The 21,753-nt window shown below is 58.6% G+C and overlaps 5 protein-coding genes across 6 annotated transcripts; 2 read left to right on the plus strand and 3 right to left on the minus strand.

Moving 5' to 3' along the window:
- Positions 1–819: 819 nt before the first annotated feature.
- WDR83OS (WD repeat domain 83 opposite strand) lies at positions 820–2,246 on the minus strand. The gene is made up of 4 exons (XM_029916077.1): positions 2,151–2,246; positions 1,928–2,033; positions 1,302–1,399; positions 820–1,206 (listed from the first exon to the last, which is right to left on the minus strand). Exons 1-4 carry the CDS (start codon positions 2,198–2,200, stop codon positions 1,140–1,142), a joined length of 321 nt encoding a protein of 106 aa, XP_029771937.1. The 5' UTR covers positions 2,201–2,246; the 3' UTR covers positions 820–1,139.
- A 40-nt stretch (positions 2,247–2,286) lies between these two features.
- WDR83 (WD repeat domain 83) lies at positions 2,287–6,156 on the plus strand. The gene is made up of 9 exons (XM_029916076.1): positions 2,287–2,689; positions 2,770–2,890; positions 2,979–3,084; positions 3,566–3,614; positions 3,688–3,814; positions 4,717–4,784; positions 4,873–4,981; positions 5,074–5,188; positions 5,832–6,156. The coding sequence occupies exons 1-9, from the start codon at positions 2,587–2,589 to the stop codon at positions 5,979–5,981; spliced, it is 948 nt and encodes a 315-aa protein (XP_029771936.1). The 5' UTR covers positions 2,287–2,586; the 3' UTR covers positions 5,982–6,156.
- On the minus strand, positions 6,028–10,235 carry DHPS (deoxyhypusine synthase). Its single transcript, XM_029916075.1, has 9 exons — positions 9,904–10,235; positions 9,179–9,343; positions 8,559–8,680; positions 8,381–8,477; positions 8,215–8,301; positions 7,358–7,463; positions 7,145–7,248; positions 6,320–6,445; positions 6,028–6,237 (listed from the first exon to the last, which is right to left on the minus strand). The coding sequence occupies exons 1-9, from the start codon at positions 10,108–10,110 to the stop codon at positions 6,142–6,144; spliced, it is 1,110 nt and encodes a 369-aa protein (XP_029771935.1). The 5' UTR covers positions 10,111–10,235; the 3' UTR covers positions 6,028–6,141.
- GNG14 (G protein subunit gamma 14) lies at positions 9,984–13,500 on the plus strand. Its single transcript, XM_029916078.1, is given in 5 exon segments — positions 9,984–10,215; positions 10,577–10,738; positions 13,146–13,284; positions 13,287–13,328; positions 13,331–13,500. Coding segments are annotated over 3 exon segments (297 nt in total). The 5' UTR covers positions 9,984–10,215; positions 10,577–10,738; the 3' UTR covers positions 13,447–13,500.
- Positions 13,501–14,007: 507 nt separating this feature from the next.
- On the minus strand, positions 14,008–19,957 carry FBXW9 (F-box and WD repeat domain containing 9). Of its 2 annotated transcripts, XM_029918832.1 has the most exons (10): positions 19,489–19,957; positions 18,181–18,320; positions 17,980–18,105; positions 16,191–16,303; positions 16,012–16,103; positions 15,040–15,188; positions 14,842–14,955; positions 14,623–14,712; positions 14,470–14,535; positions 14,008–14,396 (listed from the first exon to the last, which is right to left on the minus strand). In XM_029918832.1, the coding sequence occupies exons 1-10, from the start codon at positions 19,895–19,897 to the stop codon at positions 14,322–14,324; spliced, it is 1,374 nt and encodes a 457-aa protein (XP_029774692.1). In that variant the 5' UTR covers positions 19,898–19,957; the 3' UTR covers positions 14,008–14,321. The 2 variants fall into 2 exon arrangements, with proteins under 2 accessions (XP_029774692.1, XP_029774693.1); XM_029918833.1 differs by lacking the exon at positions 17,980–18,105.
- Positions 19,958–21,753: the final 1,796 nt, after the last annotated feature.

Below are 21,753 nucleotides of genomic sequence, written 5' to 3' on the forward strand. Positions count from 1 at the left end.
ACACGCCCCGCCCCCAGGACCCGACCTGGCCAATGGCTGCTGGCGGGGGCGGAGCTAAAGTGCTGCCGGAGGGCGTATCGCGGGACTGAGGCTGTACTTCTGGCTACCACTGGGGACTTCAAGAGCGTAAGGAGGCGTTGGGCGTGTCCCACCCTAGGGTGCTGGTTTGGCCAGAAGAGCCTTAAGTGTCTCGCTGGGTCCGAGTGGCCTCGGAGTGCCCCTTTGTCCCCGTGGATGCTTCAGTCTCAGATTTTCCCATAGGTGTAATTTGGCTAGGAGGTGGAGTGTGCGCACAGGATCCTAGGGTGTCCCATTGACCTTCATGGCTAGGGTCTTGGAGGGACCTCGCCGGGCTAGGAGCAGGGGTTGAGGGCAGTCCTGTTCCGTCCTACGAGGTTTAGGGATACAGGAACTGCTCTGGGAGTGCTGAGGTCAGATGGTACCCAACCTCGTTGGAAGAAATACCCTTGGTACCCAGGTGAAGAGTGATCAGTGCGGGGAGGACTCCGTCTTTCATGCTTTTCCCAATCCCTGTCAGTCCGTCCAGTTTCCTCATAGCACCCAATCTGTCTGATAAGAAAATCAAAGCCCACATTCCTCAGGTCAGCAGAGCCTATCTACTGGATTGCCAGAGGACAGAGGTCACTTGCCAGTGACAGAGGTCACTTATCCAGCAGCTGACTTAAGTCACAAGACTTGTGAAATAAGCCAGGAAACCACCAGGAGGCTCCAGGCTAAGAGCCCCACCAAAGGCCTGATTGAGTGGAGGAGCTGGAGCCCAGCCTCCCACCAGGAAGAGCACTCGCAATGCACAGAAAAGAACAGCCAGAACGCAAAACTTTATTATTAACTGCTTTTGGCATCAACAAAAATGATCTCGTTTTTGTGGACACATCTAGAAATATGGACAGCATCTCCCCCTGCAGCAGGCAGGTTGGGGGAGGCAGGCAGAAGGGGTAGGCCTAGGAAGGGCATTCCTCTCTGCCCAGCAGAAGGAATGGAATCCCAGGGAAAGGGTCAGGTTCCCTCCAGCCAGCTGCAGGCCCCGAGACTACCTCACTCAGGGAGGCCCAGGATGGCAGCTGAGCAGCCAGGAGCCAGGCCTGGGGGAAGGTGGATCAAGTGGTCCTAGGCTGACATCACCAGGGGGGCGTCATGGGCTGCGGGTTCTGCAGATAGGACATCACCACGGCAGAGATGGACAGCCTGAGACAGGAAAGAGAGGTCAGTCCAGGATGGGTAGGCTGGGGTCCCCCACTCCCGTTGACTCGGGGGTCCTCCTTCTCCAGGCCCAGACTCACATGAAGCTACTCATCATCTGTTTAGTGTCCTCAGAGCTCCGGGAGTTGGCAAAGCTGATGAAGGAGCAGTAGACGGCGACCCAAGCGCACCACTTCAGCTAGGGAAGGGTAGGTGGGTGGGCGGGCTTTGGTCAATGACAGGCACACCAAGGAGCCCTCCACCCCGCCCCACAGGGGCATTACCGGGCACTGGTTCCAAACGACTGATTCCACCTGATGCAGCTTGGACCTTGCCCCCAAGAGTCTCCCTCCGACCCTTCCCCCCTAGCCTCCCCCTGGTACTCCATGTTTGGTCGTACTCTCTTGGCCTGCGTCTCTGATCCCTGCACATACTCTCAGGCCTACGAAGACGGGCCTCTGACACAACTCACGATGCTAGGAGCCCCGTTCTTTCAAAACTGCTTTAAAACCTGGCCCCACCTTCAGACCGACGGCCCACGTACCCACCCTGACCCCTCGCTTCCCTCACGTCTCTGGCTTTCTCAGCCCAGCAATATCTAAGCCCCGCCCCCGGCCAACCCAGGCCCCGCCCCCTCAGCGGCAGCCCCGCTTCATTACGAATCCGCGCCCCGGATGAGTTTCGCGGTCAGGCGGAGCTACGCCGCAGGAAACTCGGCGCCGCCCACCTTGAGCATGAGGCCGCACATGCTAAAGATCATGCCGAGCAGGTTCATGTAGTCTGGCGTCGGGTCGTCCAAGGCCGGGTTACACTCGCTGGGCGGGGGCTTGTACCTGCGGCAGGGGCAAGGGTCAGAGGCACTCAAGTCCCAGCCCCGAGATGGACAAGCGCTTCCCTGGGCCTCGCCCCCACAACCCGAGCCCTGCATCCAGGACGTGGGGGGTCCTCACCTCAGCACTTTGTTCGGCCTCCGTGGGTCCGACATGTTGTTAGTGGACATGGCGGGTCGGAGGTCGAACCTCTTCCGCTGAGGGAGGGGCAGTTTCCGGCGCGGTAACGGAGGGTGGCTTTTAGAGTAGCACCCACAGACTTCGAGCTTCCGTTCCCAGCGGCGGTGGCCAGGGCGCCTCCCAGCCAGGGGACAGACAATCAGAAAAGGACAAAAATATTCCTTGAACACAAAATGTGGGGAAAGAACCCTGGGAGCTGGAATCAGGCTTCCGTAGTCCCCACATTATCTCTAAAGAGCCAAAAATGTGAACCGGAAGTGGGAGACAGGAAGTAGAGCGCGGAAGACAACAAGGTTACATCCAAGAGTGGGTTCCGAGGCCTCGGAATCTTCGGTGCGAACCGATTTTAGGCAGTGGCGGGAAGGTCCTGACACAAATGGCTTTCCCTGAACCAAAACCGCGGGGCCCGGAGCTGCCGCAGAAACGCGTGAAGACGCTGGACTGCGGGCAAGGGGCAGTGCGAGCTGTACGATTTAATGGTGAGCTCCCTCTTGGTTCCGTGTCCTCCTGGCTCCTGAGGCCCGCAGCCCTATAATCCCCCTCCCCCGGTGTTCCCCAGTGGATGGCAATTACTGTCTGACGTGCGGCAGCGACAAGACCCTGAAGCTGTGGAACCCGCTGCGGGGGACGCTGCTGCGGACGTACAGCGGCCACGGCTACGAGGTGCTGGACGCGGCCGGGTGAGCTGGGGGCCGGGCCGCGGGTACGGGGGCCGAGGTCGGGATCGGAGGTCAGCTCTGACCTTCCCTTCCCTCCTTTGCCGTCTAGCTCCTTTGACAACAGCAGCCTCTGCTCCGGCGGCGGGGACAAGGCGGTGGTGCTGTGGGATGTGGCGTCGGGGCAGGTCGTTCGCAAATTCCGGGGCCACGCGGGGGTGAGTACAAGCAAGAAGAGGCCTCGTTAGAGCGTGGGTGGCAGAGAGGACCCGCACTGTCGTGTAGGTGGTGACAGGGAACTTTCCCACCCCTACCCACTACAGAGCAAGCATCCTTTCCCCACGACCCAGCATGCAGTTTCCCCAGAACCTTTCACGTCCCCTGTCTCTTGCCTTCGCATTGGGAACCCAGCATTGATCTCAGTCGTCCAAAGTCCAGCCTCCCCGGGGCGCGTGGGTGGCTCAGTCGGTTAATCGTCAGGCTTCGGCGCAGGTCATGATCTCATGGTTCGTGGGTTCGAGCCCCTCTTCTGGCTCCCTGCTGACAGCTAGCTCAGAGCCTGGAGCCTGCTTTCGATTCTCTATCGCCCTCTTTCTCTGACCCTCCCCTGCTCCCACTGTCTCTGTGTCTCTCAAAAACAAAAAACATTTAAAAAAAAATCAAAGTCCAATCTCCTGAGTGGCAATCCGTTTTTCTCAGAAGGTGAACACGGTCCAGTTTAATGAAGAGGCCACGGTCATCCTGTCTGGTGAGTCTGGGGCGTAGGCAGGGGGCTGCCCTTGCAGCTTAAACCTGACCTCACCTTCATGCCGGCCTCACAGGCTCTATCGATTCCAGCATACGCTGCTGGGACTGCCGGTCGCGAAGGCCTGAGCCAGTGCAGACTCTGGACGAAGCGAGGGACGGCGTCTCCAGTGTGAAGGTGTCGGACCATGAGATCCTGGCAGGGTGAGTGGAGCCAGGACCTCACCCTGCCCGGGTGCCACGGGGGACCGCCGCGGCCTATCTGCTTACATTGTAAATCTACCTTTCTCCCCTCAGCATTCAAGGCCACTGCACAGTCTGGTTGGTCTCTGCTGACTTTTCAGCTTTTAGCCATTCTCAGTCTCATTTCTCTTAATATGCTAAGGACACTCTCACCCCAGGACCTTTGCATTTCCTCTTCCTCTACCTGGACTCCCTTTCTAATTACTCATAGTGTTTCTTGAATGTCACTGGCATATGATTGTTTTAGTCAATGCGCATGCAGCAATGAATGAAATAGGGGAAAATCTCTGCTCACGTAGGGTTGATACTCTAGTTGCTGGAGGCAAACAATTAAAATTCCCAAGCCTGAGTGCCCAAGTGTTGCCACACCCAGAGGAGTGCCGTTCCCCCCATGGGGGCAGTTGGGGCTGCCCAGCCCATTGCTGGCTGGCTCCCACACATCTCCTCCTGGACCACACGTGTTTGTCTCCGAATCCTTCAAGTCCCAGTTTAGATGTCACCTCCTTGGGGAGGCCTTCGTCAATCACTCTCAGTCAGCAAGGCTCTACGACGGCAGAAAGTGCTCCTGGCTTGGCTGCAGCTATGTCCCAACAACTAGCCCAGAGAGGATGCTGGGTACACATCAGAAACAGGTGGGGTGGGTCCCTACTGGTGCTGGGCGTGTCTCAAAGCCAGTGCCTTGGAATTCCACTCATGAATTCACTTCAGTGCATATTTTCCATGGCTAGCCTTGAGGGTGAGCATGACAGTGAAGGGGACACAGGAAGGGCAAGCCCACCGTGGCCTCCAGGGAGGGTCCTGGGACTGAAGCCATAGGCTTCCTGGCCCCGGGTGATGCTTCAACTGGACCCATCCTCTTGCAGCTCCGTGGACGGCCGGGTGAGGCGCTATGACCTGAGGATGGGGCAGCTCTTCTCAGACTACGTGGGCAGTGAGTGTGGCCAGGCCGTGGGGCGGGGGGCGGGGGGGCAGCAGGTGGGGCCCGAGTCTCACCCTCTGCACCCCTCCCCACCCCGCAGGCCCCATCACTTGTACCTGCTTCAGCCGGGACGGGCAGTGCACCCTGGTGTCCAGCCTGGACTCCACGTTGCGACTTCTAGACAAGGACACGGGGGAAATGCTGGGCGAGTGAGTCCTCGGGGTTGTGCTCCACCCCCCCCCCAGCCCCCAGCCCCGCCCCTCCGCGAGACCTAGCCCCTTCTGATCCCACCCACCCCCAGGTACACGGGCCATAAGAATCAGGAGTACAAGCTGGACTGCTGCCTGAGTGAGCGCGACACGCACGTGGTCAGCTGCTCCGAGGACGGGAAGGTGTACTTCTGGGACCTGGTAGAGGTGAGCCTCCTCACGCCAACTCTGTACCAGGGTGCGTCCATCGCTCCCACGCCTGGAAAACAGAGTGCTAGTAGAGTGGGGAGCCGGGAGGAGCGAGTGGCAGGATGAAGCAGGAGAGACCTTCCTGGCAAAGGGAACAGTGTGTGTGAAGGCTTGGAGGTGTGGCCCCCGCTGGTCAGGAGATGCCAGCACTGTGGGGTGGCGGCGGCACGGTTAAGCAAGGCCACAGTAGCCAAGCCGAAACAGGGCCGTGGTTCGGGAAACCTGAGCTGTCTCTGATCATCCCCGCAGTTTCTCGTCCCAAACCCTGAGCCCTGTCCTGCTGCGTCTGGTGGGGATGTCAGGCTGGGGACAGACGGTTCTGGCCTAATGCAATCAGGGCTGAGGCTTAGCCAGGGAAAGTAAGCCCCCTCGGAGGGTGGAGGGAACTAAGAACGCACCAGTGTTCTGCCTACTTCGCAAGTCTGGCAGACAGGTCACCGTGAAGGTGTCAGGCCTGAGCACCTGGACGGTTGGGGGCACCTGAGAGGTACCTTTTGGGGCAGCAGAGGTTTGCGGTGCTGGGGAAGCGATCTGAGGCAGGTGGCTGGAGGTTGGGGGAGAGACGCACACCGTTAACTGCCCCCCGCCCTTCGCCCCACAGGGTGCCCTGGCGCTGGCCCTTCCCGTGGGTCGCGGTGTGGTGCAGTCACTGTCCTACCACCCCCTGGAGCCCTGCCTGCTGACCGCTGTGGGCGGCAGCGTCCACTGCTGGCGGGAAGAGGCTTACGAGGCAGAGGGCGGCACAGGCTGAAGCTGGGGGACCCACCGCCACCAAGGACACAGACACAGACACAGACTCGAGGCTCACAGACACCACATTTATTGTGGACATGCCGCTGAGCAGGGGCGAGGCGATGACTGGGTGTGCGCTGAATAAATAGGAGGGGAGGCCGCACAGGTGCGGGAGCCACTCAGTCCTCGTTCTTCTCGGGCGTGAAGGCGTCTTTCTTCTGGGCGAAGGTTTCAGCCACGAGCAGGGGGAAGACAAGGGAGGCATCGGCGTAGACCTGCGCAGGGGACCTGGGTGAACCCTGGGGCCCGCGGCCGCACTCTGGGAGACTCTGCGCCCCGCCAGCTGACCGCCCTCACCTTGACAGGCTCTGCGTCCACCCGGATCTTGCCCCAGGAGACCGCTTCGTCTGGCCTGGCACCCGAGTCCGAGCCGTCGAATTCCTGGGCCGTGTTGATGTAGACGGCATAGTCAGCCCCGTTCCGCTGTGGGGAGAGGCAGGATGAGCTGGGCAGGCAGAAGGACGTGGAGGCAGGGGACTAGCTAGAGGCTGAGGGACGTGTCCTGCCTGAAGGAGGCCCTTGGTGGCCCCCTTGCTCCAAAGGAAAGGACCACGTCGGTGCATGAACAGAGGGAGGGGTTCATAGGGTCGACGGGCAGAGCTGCCCCCAACCCACCTGCTAGGAAGTCTCCTGCCCTGGTCGGTCAGGGCCCCATCACTGCTTACCCAGAACCTGCCACTGTCCCCCCACAGAAGCCAGAGGGCGCCTGTGAGCACCCGAGTGGCAGCCCTGGAGGCCTGACTCCTAACTTCCCGTTCCCCTTTAAGGCCTCCAGAGTGTTTCTTGACTTAATTCTAGTGCCTCAGAGCCTTTACACTGGCTGTTTTCTGTGTTCCCGGTTGGATTTCCCAGAACTTCCCTTTCCTGAAGAGCACTCCTTTCTCTTGCCATCTTGTCATCCCTCAGTTTTTCCCATAGCAGTTACTGCCACCTGGCGTGCATGGCACCGGTCTGCTGCCCGTCTCCCTGACGAGAACCTCAGTCCAGGAGGTCAGGGATTGTGGCCTGTCTGGTCCACAGTTGCCTCCCTGGCACATGGCACAGGCCTGGCACACAGGCACGTCTGCGGGGCAAGCCCGAGTGCCGCCCTCACTAGGGACCAAGTACTCTAACCCCACTCACCATGAGGTTGGCATTGGCGATGTGGTGCTTGACCACACCCCCGCCCAGGATGATCATGCCCGTGCGCTTGGCGAAGATGGCCTGTGTGTTGATGAGCCTCAGGTCTGGGAGACGAAAGCGCTGTGGTCAGGCCATGGGCCCAGCCAGCCCTCCCTCCCCACCCCTCCTCGCTGCCCCCCTGCTCCCCGCTCCTCTTTGGCCCTGGCACCTCACCCTCAACGATGTCCAGGACCAGGCCTGGCTTCTTGTAGGAATGGAAGAAGATCATGTCGCCCAGGGAGCCATCTGTGAGCGCTGGGCTCAGCACAGGGATGTGGTTCTGGGAAATGGTAAGGCAGGAGAGCAGCTGGACCTCAGAGCCCAGTGGGGGCCGGCTGGTCCCCATCCCAGCGGGATCCCTTCTTCCCCGCCTGACTCTGGGCAGAGTGCTTACGTTCCCCAGGGCCTCTGTATCCTCAACTCAAGTGTTGCGGCAGCACCTCCCTCACAGGTGAAGACGCATGTGTGACCAAACCCACGCCAAACGCTAAGGATCGCGTCTGATAGAAACTGGTAGCCCTCGTTATCTGACTGCTGGAGCCCAGCCTCTGGGGAGCATGGGACCACGTGCCTCGCCCCAAGAGGAATGCCAGGCACGACCCCGGCTGATTCCAGGTGGTCTAGGCACAGAGCCAGGGCACCAAGACCACACTCTGGCTGTGTCACCTCAGACAAACCACCTCCCCGCTGCATCTGTTCTTCACCTAAGACGAGACGACGAGGGGCGCCCGGGGGGCTCAGTCGGTTAAGCATCCGACTTCAGCTCACGTCATGATTTCGCAGTTCGTGGGTTCAAGCCCGTCAGGCTCTGTGCTGCCAGCTCAGACCCCGGAGCCTGCTTCGGATTCTGTGTCTCTCTCTCTGACCCTACCCTGCTCATGCTCTCTCTCAAAAATAAAATAAAACAAATTTAAAAAACATTAAAAAAAAGTGGAGATGATGAAAAGCATACTGACTCCCACATGGCTATGAAGATGAAACCAGATAGCACCTGCCAAAGCCTGGTATCTTTGCCCCACCCAGGCCCTCACCTTCTGGGCCCAGTAATACACGGATTCTGGGTTGTTGATCTCCTTGCCCAGCCGGGCGATCATCTTGGAAGGTGTCCACTTCACACCCTAGGAGGAGACATTGGCTTCCAGCAGCAGGGCCTCCCCGACTCCTACCATGCCTGCCCCCGGGTCACCCCTGCCCCACCTCCGTGTTCTGCTCCAGCACCATCTGGTCCAGAATGGGCATCAACCAGTCTTCAAATTTGCAGTAATTGTCATTGGGCACCAGTAGGTTTCCAATCCTGCGAACGTGAGCCATGTGGGCCTCGGGTCCCAGGACCCTCAGCCCAGCTCCCTTGCTCAACACCCGTTAGGGTCCTCACCTATTGATCCCGTTCTCACGTAGCTCCTTCCCCCTGAGGCTGAAATCGCCCAGGTACGTGGGTGCCAAGCACTTGATGAAATCTTCCTCCACACCGCCGGCTGTGGTCACTAAGACGTCCACCTACAGCCACAAGTCAGTGAGATTGGCCAGGGAAGAAGGACCCTGCCCACATCCCAGGCAGGGTTCGTAATTCCCGACCCTCATCCAGTGACTCTTGGGGAAAGCTCTACTACAAAACAAAACTAGATTTAAAAAAAAAAGCAAAAACAACAACAAAAAACAATCTTATCCCAAAACAAAACTAGATTCCATCCCTCTGCTTAAAACTGACCCTGTGGGGGCACCTGGGCGGTTCAGTTAAGCGTCTGACGCGATTTCAGCGCAGGTCATGATCTCACAGTTCATGGATTAAAGCCTCGTGCTGGTCTCCATGCTGCAGTGGTGAACCTGCTTGGGATTCTCTCCCTCTCTCTGCCCTTCCCCAGAGCGTGCACTCTCTCTCTCAAAATACATAAACTTAAAAAAAAAAAAATACAACTGATCATGTCTCCCCACGTCATTTAAATGATCAATAATCTTGCCCCTAAGACCAAAGCCACATTCCCAGCAGGTCCCCACCATGTTGTGCTGCACGAGGTAACGGATGGTCTCACGGAGGCCTGAACTGATGAGATTGGATGTGTACCCCAGAAAAATGGTGCAGCCAGTAAGTGGGCGGCGGCTCTGGGTTAGGTCTGCATGATGGTCTTCATCCTGCGACAGCGGCTCTAGTTTCTTCTCTATCTAGGTGTAAAGGAGGAGTCCAGTTACCCTCACCCTCTGGCCCCAAACTAGCCGGAGGACTCGCCCCCAGGTCCTGCCCCCTCAGGCATAAGGAACCGCTTCTACCCTGAATCCTGGAACCTGGGAACGAACGGCCCCGCAGGCTCCGCCCCATTCACAGCCCAAATCTCTGGACACACGCTCAGCTTTTACCCCTCTTTCAAGGAACTGAGGAGCATGACCTTTGCAGGTCCGGCCACCTTCCCGGAAACAGCAAATCCGAACTCAGACCCCGTCCTGACTTGCACCGTCCAGATCTCTTTCACTGGTTACGTATAACCCGCCCCCTATCTAGAATCGGTTCCCACCTCACTCAGAAAGTGGGATGCGATGCGAGGGGAGGGACCAAGTCCCATCCCCAGCTCAGAAACTCCCGCCCAGAATGGGCCCTGCCTCTCTCCACCTATTGGACCGCCCAACAAAGGACACGCCTCCTTCTCAGGGGCCTCCGTCAAGTACCGCATTGCTGCTACTGGTGGCCACGCCCCCCTCCATCCAGGAAGTCCCGCCCCAGGCATCACCATGGCGTTGACTTGCTGCACTGCGCGCCCGAAGTTGGTGGCCTGGAAGCCGGTGGTGCCGAAGGCCTCCAGTAGCGCACGGTAGTCCACGCCGCGGTTGAAGTCGTAGCCTCGGACTTGGGAGCTCTCGGGCGGCAGCGCCGAGCTGTGCTTCAGCACGGCGGCCAGCGCCGCTGCAGGCGCCTCGCCCTCCGGAGGACCCTCCATGGCCCTGCGGCCGCACTCTCAGGTCACAGCCGCCCCGAGACAGGCCTCCGGCGGCCTCGAAACGTGCTAGTCGCCGGTGCGCGCTCCTGCACCACACCGCCGGAAGTAGGGCTCGGGAAAACCTGCGGAAGGGGACGGGAAGTTGCTTAGTCACATGACTCTCTCGGACTCCCGTAACCCAGGACGCGTCCATCTTTGCGCGTGGCGTTCCGTAATACGGAAGCCGCGAGGAGCCGTTGTTCCCCGTTTCGCGTCTTGTCAGCCCGAGATGAAGAGTCCTACCTTTACTGCCGCCTGCTGGAGACCCACCGCGTTGCGCGGCGCTTTCCCGTTCGGGGAAAAAGGATGGCTTCTTAGACAGACGTCGCCCTTGGACATGATTCGAGTCATCGGGAGATGTCAGATAGTTTCTGCCTCTGAGCGTCTCTCATCAAATGGCTTAGTGATCCCTGTTCGTGCCTCGCAGGTGTCCACAGACTCCACAAAGCTGCCTCTTTGGTCTTCCCCTGGCCGCTGCAGTCACTTCTTCCGGGAAGCCTTCCCTGACATCCCTCAGGATAAGGGACGTCTTCTGGGATCGAAGGCTGACATCTCCCTCCAGCAAGACTGTGAGACCTTCGAAGGTGTGGTCTGTATGTTTTGAGTCCTCATAGCCCTGGACAGGGTCTGATCCAAGGGGGGTTCTTTTAACAAGTCACTCTACAATTTATGGAGTCTGCACTATACATGCTGAGCTGTTTGGCGTGGCAGCTTTATCAGTGAACGAGATGCAGACCCTGCCCTACTGGAGTCCACAGTTTTGGGAGCTAGAAAGGTAACAACAATGGTGGTAAGTGTTACTGAGGATTCAGAAATGATGATGTCTTTGAAGTAGGGATGGATGAGGGGATAACCCGGTGGCCTTATTTGCAGAGACAAGTGGTTAGGGAAGGACACCGAGGAGGTGATGTTTAAGCCAAGGCCAGAAGGCCAAGAAAGGCCGCATATGTGAGCATTTGGGGAGGCCATTTCCCCATCATCCCCAGTTGGGAAAGAGAACTGCCAGTGCAAAGGTCCTGAGGCCAGAGATTAGCCTACTTAATTGAAGGAAGAGAACATCATCCTTGACATCTTCGACAGTCTCCACTTGTATCTCAAACTCGCCACCTCAGTTCCCTTTCCTCCTAACCCTGATCTCCCTGAACTCCCACACCTCATCAAAGAGCCCTCAGCTCAGCAAATGAGCGCTCCACACACCTGACGGGCTCGAAACTGGGGACTTGAACTTGGTGTCTCCCCTTCTCTTGCACCCACATCCATCCCTCACAACATCTACGCACAAAGGAGGTCCCAAATCCAGTGTGTGTGTGTGTGTGTGTGTGTGTGTGTGTGTGTGTGTGACAGAGAGAGAGAGAGAATTGACCAGAACATTCTATTAGTTTCAGGCGTACAACTCATTGATTGGTTATTTGTATCCAGGTGCTTCTCTTCGTTCTCAGCCTCCACACAGGGCTATCTTCCCTCCAATCCATCTCCCAGCTGTGGCCAGAGAGCTCATTAAACAGCATTCCTTTCTAAATGTTATTGTTTAGAAAGAGACAGCACGAGAGTGGGGAGGGGCCGAGGGGGAGAAGGAGATGGAGATTCCAGATCTACCCAAAGAGCTTCCTGCTTTTCAGTCTGTCATACTGTCTCAGGGGTCTCACGAACTGTGAGATCATGACCTGAGCTGAAATCGGACACCCAACTGAGCCCCCCCCAGGCGCCCCCATTGTCATAATCATTGTCAAGTGTACAGTTCCATGGCATTAAGCACATTTACACTATTGTACAAACATCATCACCGTACATTTCCAGAACTTTCTCATCTTTCAAAACTGAAACTCGGCCCCATGAAACACAAACTCCTCACCCTGTCCCCCCAGCCCCTGGTCCCCACCATCTGCTTCCTGTCTCTATGGATTTGACCCCCCCCAGGGGCCTCACATAGACAGGATCGAACATTATTGTCATGTCATAACTGGCTTATTTCACTTAACACAACGTTCTCGGGTGCCTCTGTGTTGCAATGTGATTTATTATTTTACCAGATCCTGCTGGATGCCTTGAGGAGAATGGGGGGGCAGTGGGGAAGGGCGGAGCAGGGGAGACAAGAGCAGAGGGGGCTGCACTGGTCCAGGCCCGCAGAGCTGGGAGCAGGACCCGAGAGATGCACAGGCGTGGAGGGAAGTGGCCAGCCTGAGAACCTACTTTGAAGCTGATCTGATGGTCCCTGGGAGAGGATCAGATGTGGGGACCCCAGAAAGAGAGGATTGAAGGGGTTCAAGATTTGGGCCAGGGCAGTCGGGTGGATGGTGGTGAACTTACGGGCAGATCTGGGAGGGGGGATTCTGGAGCCCAGCTTTGGCCGAGTTAGGTGAGAGACCCCCGAGACATCAGTATGACGGACTGAAAAGCAGAAAGCTGGGTAGATGTGGAATCGGGGAAGGAGCTGGGATGGGGCCAGATGGAGCATCGGCATAAGCAAGAGGAGGGAGTCGTCTGTGGGTCAGATTCCGGGGGTGAGTGCAGATGGAGGGGGAGAGGCAGGCCCACACCTGAGCCGGGGTACACTCTATACATGGTGGGGAGCAGAGGCCAGGAAACCCACATTCCCCTTAGCCGAGGTGACATGTGACACCGGGGCAGCCACTGGGCCCCCTGGGGCACGGACCCCCTTGGCTGAGGCAGCTGCTGTCACTGCTGCCTCTGACATTTCACTCCATGAGCGTCCAGGCTTCAAAGTCTCTGCAGGGGTGGGGGAGGAAGCGGAGGGGGCTGAGAGGCCAGGCTGGCCAGGGAAGGAGCCAGAACGGGGCTGCTGGAGGACTGAGCAGCCAGGAATCCGCCGGCGTCCTCAGCTGAAGTATGTGGCCCTGATGGGGCCTGGGGACCGCTAGCCCCTTCCCACAGTTCCCAGAGGACACAGGCGGCGGTTGGGCGGCTCTCAGGTAGCCCCTAGGGCTCAGGGTCTGGAATCGAGCCCACTGCCTCTGACCCTGCTCCTGTTCCTACAGATGTCCAGCAAGGTGGCCATCGGCAGCGACATTGGGCAGGCCCGGAGGGCCGTGGAGCAGCTGCGGATGGAGGCGGGTATCGACCGAGTGAAGGTGAGGGCCGGGGCGGCCTGGGCATGTCTGGGAGAGGGGGCAGGCGGAGAGCCCGGGTCCAGCTGACCGGGCTGGCCCGCAGGTGTCCAAGGCGGCTGGCGACCTGCTGCAGTTCTGCGCGGAGCAGGCCAAGAGCGACCCCTTCCTTGTGGGCATCCCTGCGGCCACCAATCCCTTCAAGGAGAAGAAGCCCTGTGCCATCCTGTAACCCGCGGCCCGACCGCCCAGGAGCCCTCAATAAAAATGAAGTGAATGATCCTCAGACGTGGCCTGGGCAGGCTCCACCCAGGGCAGAGGGGGACTGCAGATCTGGCCCAACCTCCCTCCCCCCGCCCACTCCAGAGTCACGGTCACCACAGTGACCTAGCACACCTAGACCCCCAGATGGAAGAGCATGCCCCGCCCCCTCCCCCCCCCCCACCTCTGGGGCAGCATTAGCAGATCCCCTTCCGCTGCACAAACGCGCACCGCCCAGGGTCAGAGCCCCACTCCGCATGCCGGCACACATCACACACGCCTTCACAGCCCACAGGAGCCGGGACACAAATGTGCACACGTGCTCAAAGGCCTCCTCCTTCTTCACACACCCCCACACTTGCCAGCACACACATATGCACAGACAGGATCACCTCCCCGCTGACACACAGACACATGTGATCACAGAAATGCACTCACAGGCGCGCCCAGATGGAAGCGGTGGCTGCCGCCAAGGCTTTCACGAGCATCACAGATTCCCCCGCCCCGAGCCAGCACAGGCAGAGCCCTCAGGTGACACCAATACCTCAGGTTTATTTCTCCTTCGCTCTCCAGGAAGAGCAGGTGTCCCAACCATAACAAAAACCGGGCCCGAGGAAGGAGAGCAAGCAGCCCCCTGGGTGGGCCTGAACAGCACCCTCACCTTCCCTGGTGTGGGGCGCAGCCCGGGGACACCGCCTAATCATGGCCCAGACTCCTTGGGCCCCAGGCCTCTGGGACAGGGCAGGGGCAGCACCAGCGTGGGGAAAGGTCCCCCGAGAACAGAGGCCCTGGCCCAGCCTGCGGCCCGGCAGATCCACGTCCACAGCCACGGCCACGTGCACCTGCTCAGGCCTGCAGCCTCCACACCTCCAGCGACAGACCCCCGGAGGCAGCCACCACCAGGTTGCCCTCGGCACAGATCTGGGAGGGCAGGGACAGAAGAAGTCAGGGCCATTCTGGGCGGCGGGGTGGGGTGCGCAGGGCAGGGCCTTACCCCATTCAGCACATTGTTGTGGCTTCGGGTGCAGATGGTCCTCGGCGGGTCCGTGGGCACATGCACCTGGCGAGGGGCGAGGGGCAGAGGTCGAGAGGCGCGCTTCTGGCCCGCGGGGGCGGGGGAGGGAGGGGTCCTGTCTCGGGGCCTTACCCGGATGGTCTTGTCGGTGGACGTGGTGTACAAGGCTCCCAGTGAGTGTTTGATCCCGGTGATCTGAGACCTGTGGCCCACGTCAAAGGACTGCAGAAAGGAGGGACAGGTGACACTCAGGTGAGGACTCTCCCAAGGCTAGCCCGACAGCCACCCGGGGGCAAAGAGGCAGGGAGGAGGCCCCGGGATGGCTGGGCAGGGGCCGGAGCCCTGGCAGACCCGGACGAGCTGGAAGCAGCCATTGTGGTTGGCGAAGACGTGCAGCAGGCCCTGGTTGTCGCCAGCCCAGAGCTGGGGCTCCTGGTAGGACATGCAGAGCAGGTAGGAGTCCAGCTGTGGGAGGGGTGCAGGGACACAGCAGCTCAGGCCGGGCCTCGCCGAAGCCCCGGTCCCTCCGGGCCGCAGGGGAGGGCGCACCTGCAGTCGCTGCAGGACGCTGTTGGCCCGGCGGTCGAACACCACGAGCGTGTGGTCCTCGCTGCCGGAGATGATGTGACGGTCGTCCGCCAGCAGCGCCAGCACCGCGCTGGAGTGCAGCCGCCTGCTCTTCAGCAGGGCCGGGCCCACTTCGTGAGTGGTGCAGGGAGGAGGGCGACGTCAGGGCCCCTCAGAGGTGCCCCCAGGCCCCTCTCCCGCCGCAGGGCCGGATCCTCGGTCTGCCCTGCCTGCCCACATCCCGCAAGTGACCCCATCTTTCTCCCCTTTCGTCCCATCTGGAGCGGGGCCATCCAGGACCCCCAAGTCTCTCCCCTCCCACCTCCCATCGCAGTCCCATCTGCTCGCAGTACAGAGCAGACCTCGGCAAGTCCTAGCATAAAACGCTTCCTCCTGCCGGCTGATCGGAGGCAAGTCCCCACCATCACCCATCACCCCGCTCTGGCTGTGCCTGGGTAAAGAGCCCTAGCCCTTCAAATTAAAAGAAGAATAAATAAATAAACAGACAGACAAACAACAGAAAAGGCTTCTATGCCGGGCAGGGTTTAGCCTAGGCTTTTTATGTAAACATTTACTCCGACAGGCTCTTACTGTCACCTCCTCCTGTTAACCCAAGAGGGCTGGAGTGAGTACCCACATTTGACAGATGGGGACACTGCAGGTCGAGCTTGAGAGCTAGGAAGGATTCTCAGCATTGAGGCTCGGGGGCCCCTCCTCTGAAGCCCTCCCTCCCTTCACCCCAGGAGGAGGGCTTCTGCCCCAACACCTGCCCCCGCCCCACCAGTTGCCTTGGTTACCCCCAGCACAGCCCAGGCCACTCTTGAGTGATCAGCCTCTGGTTGTGACTGTCATCCCAGCCAGGCTGTGAGGTCCAAGCGTCTCCTTCCCCAGCATGACCCTGGAGACCCCCCAGGCCCTGCTCTCCCCACCTAGTTCCAAGGGCCCCCGGCCCACCTCTGGGGTCGTAGACGGTCACCTTCTTGTCATAGGTGCCAGTCACCAGGATGTCAGGCTGGTAGGACAAGCACAGCACGGCTGCCTTGCCCCTGGGAACACACAGACCGGACCACAAGGCTGGGACTACGACTGGGCAGGACCCGCCCCCACCCTGCCCCCCCACCGCCCCCACACACTTTATCTCGCCAAACTGCTGCCCGTCCGCTGCCATGTCCCAGAGCTTCACGGTGCTGTCCCAGGAGCCAGAGCACACACGGTGGTCCAGAGCCGCCAGCGACCATACCCAGCCCTGCGGACCAGACCTGTGATCAGCCCTCTCCCAGAGGTAATAAAACTGAGGGTCAGAGGAGCGGGAAAATGGACCCAAGAACCCAGAGCAAGTAAGCTCCAAGTAGAGGTTAGGACTTCGGTCTCTGGGTCTGACTCCAGAGCCCAACAGGGACACACTCAGACAGAGTAATACTCCTAAGTCCCTGCAAGGCGGCACCAGTGGTGGCTTGAGGCCACCTAACAGTGTGATTAAGAATGGGGCCTCCATGGGGCACCTGGGGGGCTCAGTCGGTTGAGCGTCCGACTTTACTTTGGTTCAGGTCATGATCTCACGGTCCGTGACTTCCAGCCCCATGTCAGACTCTGTGCTGACAGCTCAGAGCCTGGAGCCTGCTTTGGATTCTGTGTCTCCCGTTTTTCTCTGCTCTTCCCCTGCTTGCGCTCTGTCTCTCTTTCACAAAAATAAACATTAAAAAAAATTTTTTTAAAGAATGGGGACTCCACCTGGGGTGCCTGGGTGGCTCAGCCAGTTAACCCGCCGACATGGACTCAGATGATGATTTTGTGACTTGTGGGTTCCAGCCCTACACTGAGCTCTGTGCTGACAGCTCAGAGCCTGGAGCCTGCTTCAGATTCTGTGCCTCCCCCACTCTCTGCGCTTCCCCCACTCCATCTCTGTCTCTCAAAAATAAATAAATGTTTAAAAAAATTTGTTAATTAAAATAAAAGAATGGGGCCTTCACTCCATGTCCTGGGCAAATGAAGTCCCCTCCTTCGGTTTCTTCATTGAGAAAATGGGCCCGGTCTCAGGAGCTAATATGTACAAAGCACTGGCTGGTGACTAACTCATTCCTCCCCAGACTCTCTGAGGACAGTATTGTAATTGTGTCCCATTCTACAAATGAGGAACCTGGAGCACGGAGAGGTTGAGTCCCTTGCCCAAGGTCACACAGCCAGAAAGTAGCAGAGTGGGGATTTGAACCCAGTGGCCTGGCTCTGAGACCAAGCTCTTGGCCACCTGCCTAGACTACCTCGATGGCTGGCAGAGGGGCCCCTCCACAGCCGCTTCTCACGAGATGCCAGCCATGCCCAGAGCTTTGTGATCCCCGCCAGCAGCCTCGTGACGGCCAACTGCCCGGCCCTGTGCCTTGTCTCAGGGTATGCTGGTGAGCGCTGAGTGCTTCCGCTGGAGCCCAGCCTAAGCGAAGCTCTTAGGGCACGCTCATCTCACGCATCCTCATCTGGACCCTACACAGCAGTAGCAGTGGCGGCCCAGAGAGGTCCTGCATCTCATCCTATGTCAAACCAACAGCAGCAGAGCAAGACGCAAAGCTCTGAGGTCCGGTGCCCAAGAAAACTCATGCCCTCAGCCACGGTGCCCTACCCAGGCTTCTCCCCAGCTATCCCCATCTGGCCACCTTTTTTTTTTTTTTAAGTTATCCATCCATCCATCCACTCATCTCTGCATCCATCCATCCATCCATCCATCTACTTATTTGAGAGGCAGGGGAGGGGCAGAGAAACCCAAGCAGTGTCTGCACTGCCAGTGCAGAGCCCGATGGGGCTCCGACGCAGAAACTGAGATCATGACCTGAGCCAGAATCAAGAGTCAGATGCTCAACCAACTGAACCAACCAGGCGTTCCCCTCCTCTTTTTTTTTTTTTATATTTATTTATGGCCTCCTAACCCCTCACCTTGTGGGTGCTGTTCTGTGAGCCCAGGGCCTTGACCAGAACCTGGCTGGGCTCCACCCCCAGCTGCCGCAGGTCCCACAGGTTGACATTTCGATCTCGGGAGCCTGACAGACAAAGCGTCCCCCCCTGAGAAGAAAGTGAGGTGGTGTTGCCGGGGTCACCCTAGCCCCCCACCCCCCCACTGCCCCCCCCTCGCCTCACCTGGAGCAGCAGCACTGAGTCAATGGAAGCAAAGTGTCCATCGGCCAGGCAGAAGTATTCGGCCCAACGTCCATCCTCCGCCCAGCGAGACAGGTGTTGCTCCAGCTCAATGCAGGCTGTCGGCCAGTCAAAGTCCTCCTCTGTGGGGCACCAGGAGCAGGGTCCCCAGTGGGCAGGAATCCTGACATCCACACCAGCTCCGAGTCTACCGCTGGCTTCCAGGAAGCCCAACCTTCCCCAGACTTGGAGGAAACCCCACCTGGATCCCTCACCCCACCCAACAAGGCCCAGGATCTAGCTTTGGGACCACCAGCCCACCCGCCTTCCAAGCAGATCGAGGACTACTCACCCCAGTTTCCAAAATTTGGGTAACTGGAGCCTCAGTACCACCTTCCCAGGCCTCACCCCACCCCCACCCCGCCCCCAACCCAAGGGTGGAGGATAGTAGCCTCCGGACCTCAAGGTCATGCCTCAACCCTCAGGCTAGGCCTCAGAACTAGGACTTTTTGCCTCAGGGATCTTAACCAGACCCAAAGAAGTGTTCTCAGATTAATATCTGTAAACTTGGGAGCCCCGTCAAGATGGAGAAGTCAAGCCCCAGGTGCGGAGATTCAGAAACTGTTATCAGGCTGTTCATGAAAAGTCCCATCAATTCAAGTGCACCAAAGCTGTCTTATCCCCCAGGGGACCAATGGCCTCAAGGACAGGAGGAATTACCACCAGCCCCTGCAGAAGATCAGGCTAGACCCTGGGCTTGGGTTTCTGTGATTGTGGGTATCAGGGATTCTAACCGCTAAACTCTAGACTGGGTTCAAGGGTTGTACGCTCTGGACCTTTACTCCATTCCTCACTCCCACCTAGGTCAAGGCTCTAAGGGTGAGGGTTTTTGGCATCACCCGGTGCTAGCTCTGCATCTATACTCAGAGGAGTCTTTGCATTACCCTGAGCCGCCAAGAGATTCCAAAAGCTGAGACTTCAAGTCCCTGTGTCAACCCCCAGCCAGAGGTCAGAGGCCTGGTACCACCAAACCCAAAACCTGAGGATAGTTGGATCCCGAGTTCAGAGACTCCAGCGCTCCCCCATCCCACGAGGTGAATTTCCACAGCCCCGGAATCCCAAGTGTCTGGCTCACGGTCCACCCAGAGGTCAGGGGTTTGGGCACCATCGGTAACTACCTCAGCCTCCATTGAAGCCGCAACAATCAGAAAGCCTGCTCCTGGGCTCTGCTCACAGCACCCCAGGTATCTAACCCCCTGCCCCAAGCCTAACCAGGGCAACTGACCCCGGCCCCCCCCCAGGCGCGCGCACCTTCCACCACTGGGTAGGGCGCGCGTACGCGGCGCTGCGCGCGTAGCCTCCAGGTGACACGGTCACGCACGAGGTCGCGCAGCGTGTGGCACACACGGGGCAGGACGTGGAGCACCAGACGCGCGTCTAGGTAAGCGCAGATCTCGAGCAGCAGCTCCGGAGGAAGGCTCAGCAGGCCCGGGACGCCCACGGGTGGACCCTTGGACGCCGCCCGCGGCTCCAGGGCGCCAGTGGACGCGACGGGCGCCGACAGTAAAGGCGGGCGCCGGAGCGCCTGCCCGACTTTCGGCGGACCGAGCACGCGGGCCACGTAAGCCTCGGCCTGCGCGTCGGGGTCAGGCTCCGGCTCCGGGTCCGAGTCATCGTCCCAGGCGCGGGGATCGTCGTGCGGCCCTGGGGAAAGCTCCATGGCGACCGAGTGGGCGCGGCCAGCCCGGCCCTGTCAGCCGAGTGCCCAGCGTCCCGTCTCCTAGGCAGCGCGAAGGCACTTCCGGCGCTGCTTAATGGCGTTGCAGCGCCGACCGGAAGCAGTGCCCCGCGTCCTGGAGAGCCCCGAGGTGCAGCTCCGTGGGCCCTGGGCTGGAAAATGTAGATTCCTGCCCCCCCCGCCCAGGGTTTGTTAAACAGGTATCTGTGGCGGTCCTGATGCAGACGGCCAGCTGATTCCGGTTCGACGCGGCTCGGCCAAAGGCTCACGGGTGGCACTGAGCTTAGAAACGCAGCCCCTCTTCGGAGTTCGCGGTCTGGGGCTTACAGGGATTCCAACTCCAGTCTCTCCTGCCGGAGCCAGAAACACGCAGTTGTACTGCAGAGGCCTCCATGAAACAAATCTCCGAATTCTCTGTAATTGTATTCCTCTTATTTACTGAAAGCCTCTTTTGAGCCAGGCACTGTTAACCAAGCCACATAAGTATCTCAGAGCACTTGCTGTTGTTTTCTGCTTCACTTTTTTTAAATGCTCATTTATTTTTGAGAGAGAGCGCGCGCGAACGCAGGAAGGAGAGAAGGAGACCGGAATCGTAAGCAGGCTCCAGGATCCAGGCTCTGAGCTGTCAGCACAGAGCTCCACGCAGGGCTCGAAATCATGAATCTAGAGATCATTACCTGAGCAGAAGTCGGATGTTTAACCGACTGAGCTACCCAGGCGCCCCCGTGGCTCACTCTTCACACTGAAGCCTCCCCACAGTGCCCTACTGTGTAAGGATAGGGTAAATGATAAGACTGACCATTTCCCCAACGCTCCCTCCCCTCCCCCTCTCGAGTGGACAGATCACTGTTGCACTGCTTATCTCCTGTGCCCTCAATGCTAGAATGCAAGCTAGATAGAAGTGTCAGCTTTTTGGCTTCCCAGATGAGGCACGTGACCTTGAGCCCTACTGAAGTTGCAGTAAGATTGGATTATGAGGATGTGCGTCCCCAAGACTTTAGCAAGTTCTCATTTGCCTTGGTAACTGTCGCTCATACGTACTCATTACACCTTCAAGGGGCCTGGTGCTGAGCCTTTTACAAAGACACCTAATGTGCCATGTGCCCTGGGGTTGTGGGGTTAGCCGAAGAGAACAGTGCTGCAAGGCTCTGCCCCATAGTTAAGGTCTAAGGCGGGTTGGGATCTGTATGCTAAAGGCTCCCTTTGATTGAATTCAAGAGGCTTAGTGAGCTGTAATCACGTTCGGGAGAACACACTACAGGTGTATGTTATCACGTTTAATCTTGGTCGTTCACCTTCACCTTTCCATTTTCCTGGGAAGAAAGAGGAGAGGCTCCGGGTACCATGAAATGTACTGTTAATTCCTGCTTACTGCACTACTCTGCCCATGATTTCCTGAGTCTTGTGCAGCCCCAACCCCACCCCGGTGCGCCCTTACTGCCAAAGCCAAGGATACAAGAGGCCGGATGGAGACCAAGGGTTTCACAAGAAACTGATCTTTACTCAACAAAGTTCTACACGAGTGGAATCTCACGCCACCTCGGCGCCAGTCCCCAGCACAGCACAGTAACAAATGGACAGACCCTGGAGCCCGTAGGAGGTGGAGGGGGAGGAAGAAGGAGGGAGGTGGAAAAAAAGAGGAACTGCAGATCCAGGCCAGTCAGGGTCTGCAGCCCTGGGCAGGGGAGAAGGTTGAGAAGCTGAAACTTCGTTGTGCAAAAATCAACCAAAAATAAATTAAAAAAATTAAATAGTTTTCTTAAAAAAAAAAGAAAAGAAAAGAAAAGGAAACTAGAACCAGGCTCCCCTCCCCTGAATGGCTGGAGCCCCCCCGTCTG

Source organism: Suricata suricatta, chromosome 12, assembly GCF_006229205.1.
Source record: "Suricata suricatta isolate VVHF042 chromosome 12, meerkat_22Aug2017_6uvM2_HiC, whole genome shotgun sequence".
NCBI lineage: Eukaryota > Metazoa > Chordata > Mammalia > Carnivora > Herpestidae > Suricata > Suricata suricatta.

What these genes read in the sequence shown, in the direction of transcription:
- WDR83OS (XM_029916077.1), bottom strand. Translation starts at nt 2,200, where the DNA reads ATGTCCACTAACAACATGTCGGACCCACGGAGGCCGAACAAAGTGCTG. An exon ending in TGTGCGGCCTCATGCTCAAG is followed by an intron (nt 1,400 to 1,927) that starts GTGGGCGGCGCC and finishes ACCCTTCCCTAG; the next exon opens with CTGAAGTGGTGCGCTTGGGT. An exon ending in CAGATGATGAGTAGCTTCAT is followed by an intron (nt 1,207 to 1,301) that starts GTGAGTCTGGGC and finishes TTCCTGTCTCAG; the next exon opens with GCTGTCCATCTCTGCCGTGG.
- DHPS (XM_029916075.1), bottom strand. Translation starts at nt 10,110, where the DNA reads ATGGAGGGTCCTCCGGAGGGCGAGGCGCCTGCAGCGGCGCTGGCCGCC. An exon ending in TGTATTACTGGGCCCAGAAG is followed by an intron (nt 7,464 to 8,214) that starts GTGAGGGCCTGG and finishes ACCATTTCCCAG; the next exon opens with AACCACATCCCTGTGCTGAG. An exon ending in TCGCCAATGCCAACCTCATG is followed by an intron (nt 6,446 to 7,144) that starts GTGAGTGGGGTT and finishes CTCTCCCCACAG; the next exon opens with CGGAACGGGGCTGACTATGC.
- WDR83 (XM_029916076.1), top strand. Translation starts at nt 2,587, where the DNA reads ATGGCTTTCCCTGAACCAAAACCGCGGGGCCCGGAGCTGCCGCAGAAA. An exon ending in GCGAGCTGTACGATTTAATG is followed by an intron (nt 2,690 to 2,769) that starts GTGAGCTCCCTC and finishes GGTGTTCCCCAG; the next exon opens with TGGATGGCAATTACTGTCTG. An exon ending in AATTCCGGGGCCACGCGGGG is followed by an intron (nt 3,085 to 3,565) that starts GTGAGTACAAGC and finishes CGTTTTTCTCAG; the next exon opens with AAGGTGAACACGGTCCAGTT.
- FBXW9 (XM_029918832.1), bottom strand. Translation starts at nt 19,897, where the DNA reads ATGGAGCTTTCCCCAGGGCCGCACGACGATCCCCGCGCCTGGGACGAT. An exon ending in GCGTCCTGCAGCGACTGCAG is followed by an intron (nt 14,956 to 15,039) that starts GTGCGCCCTCCC and finishes CCCCTCCCACAG; the next exon opens with CTGGACTCCTACCTGCTCTG. An exon ending in CCACCGACAAGACCATCCGG is followed by an intron (nt 14,536 to 14,622) that starts GTAAGGCCCCGA and finishes GCCCCTCGCCAG; the next exon opens with GTGCATGTGCCCACGGACCC.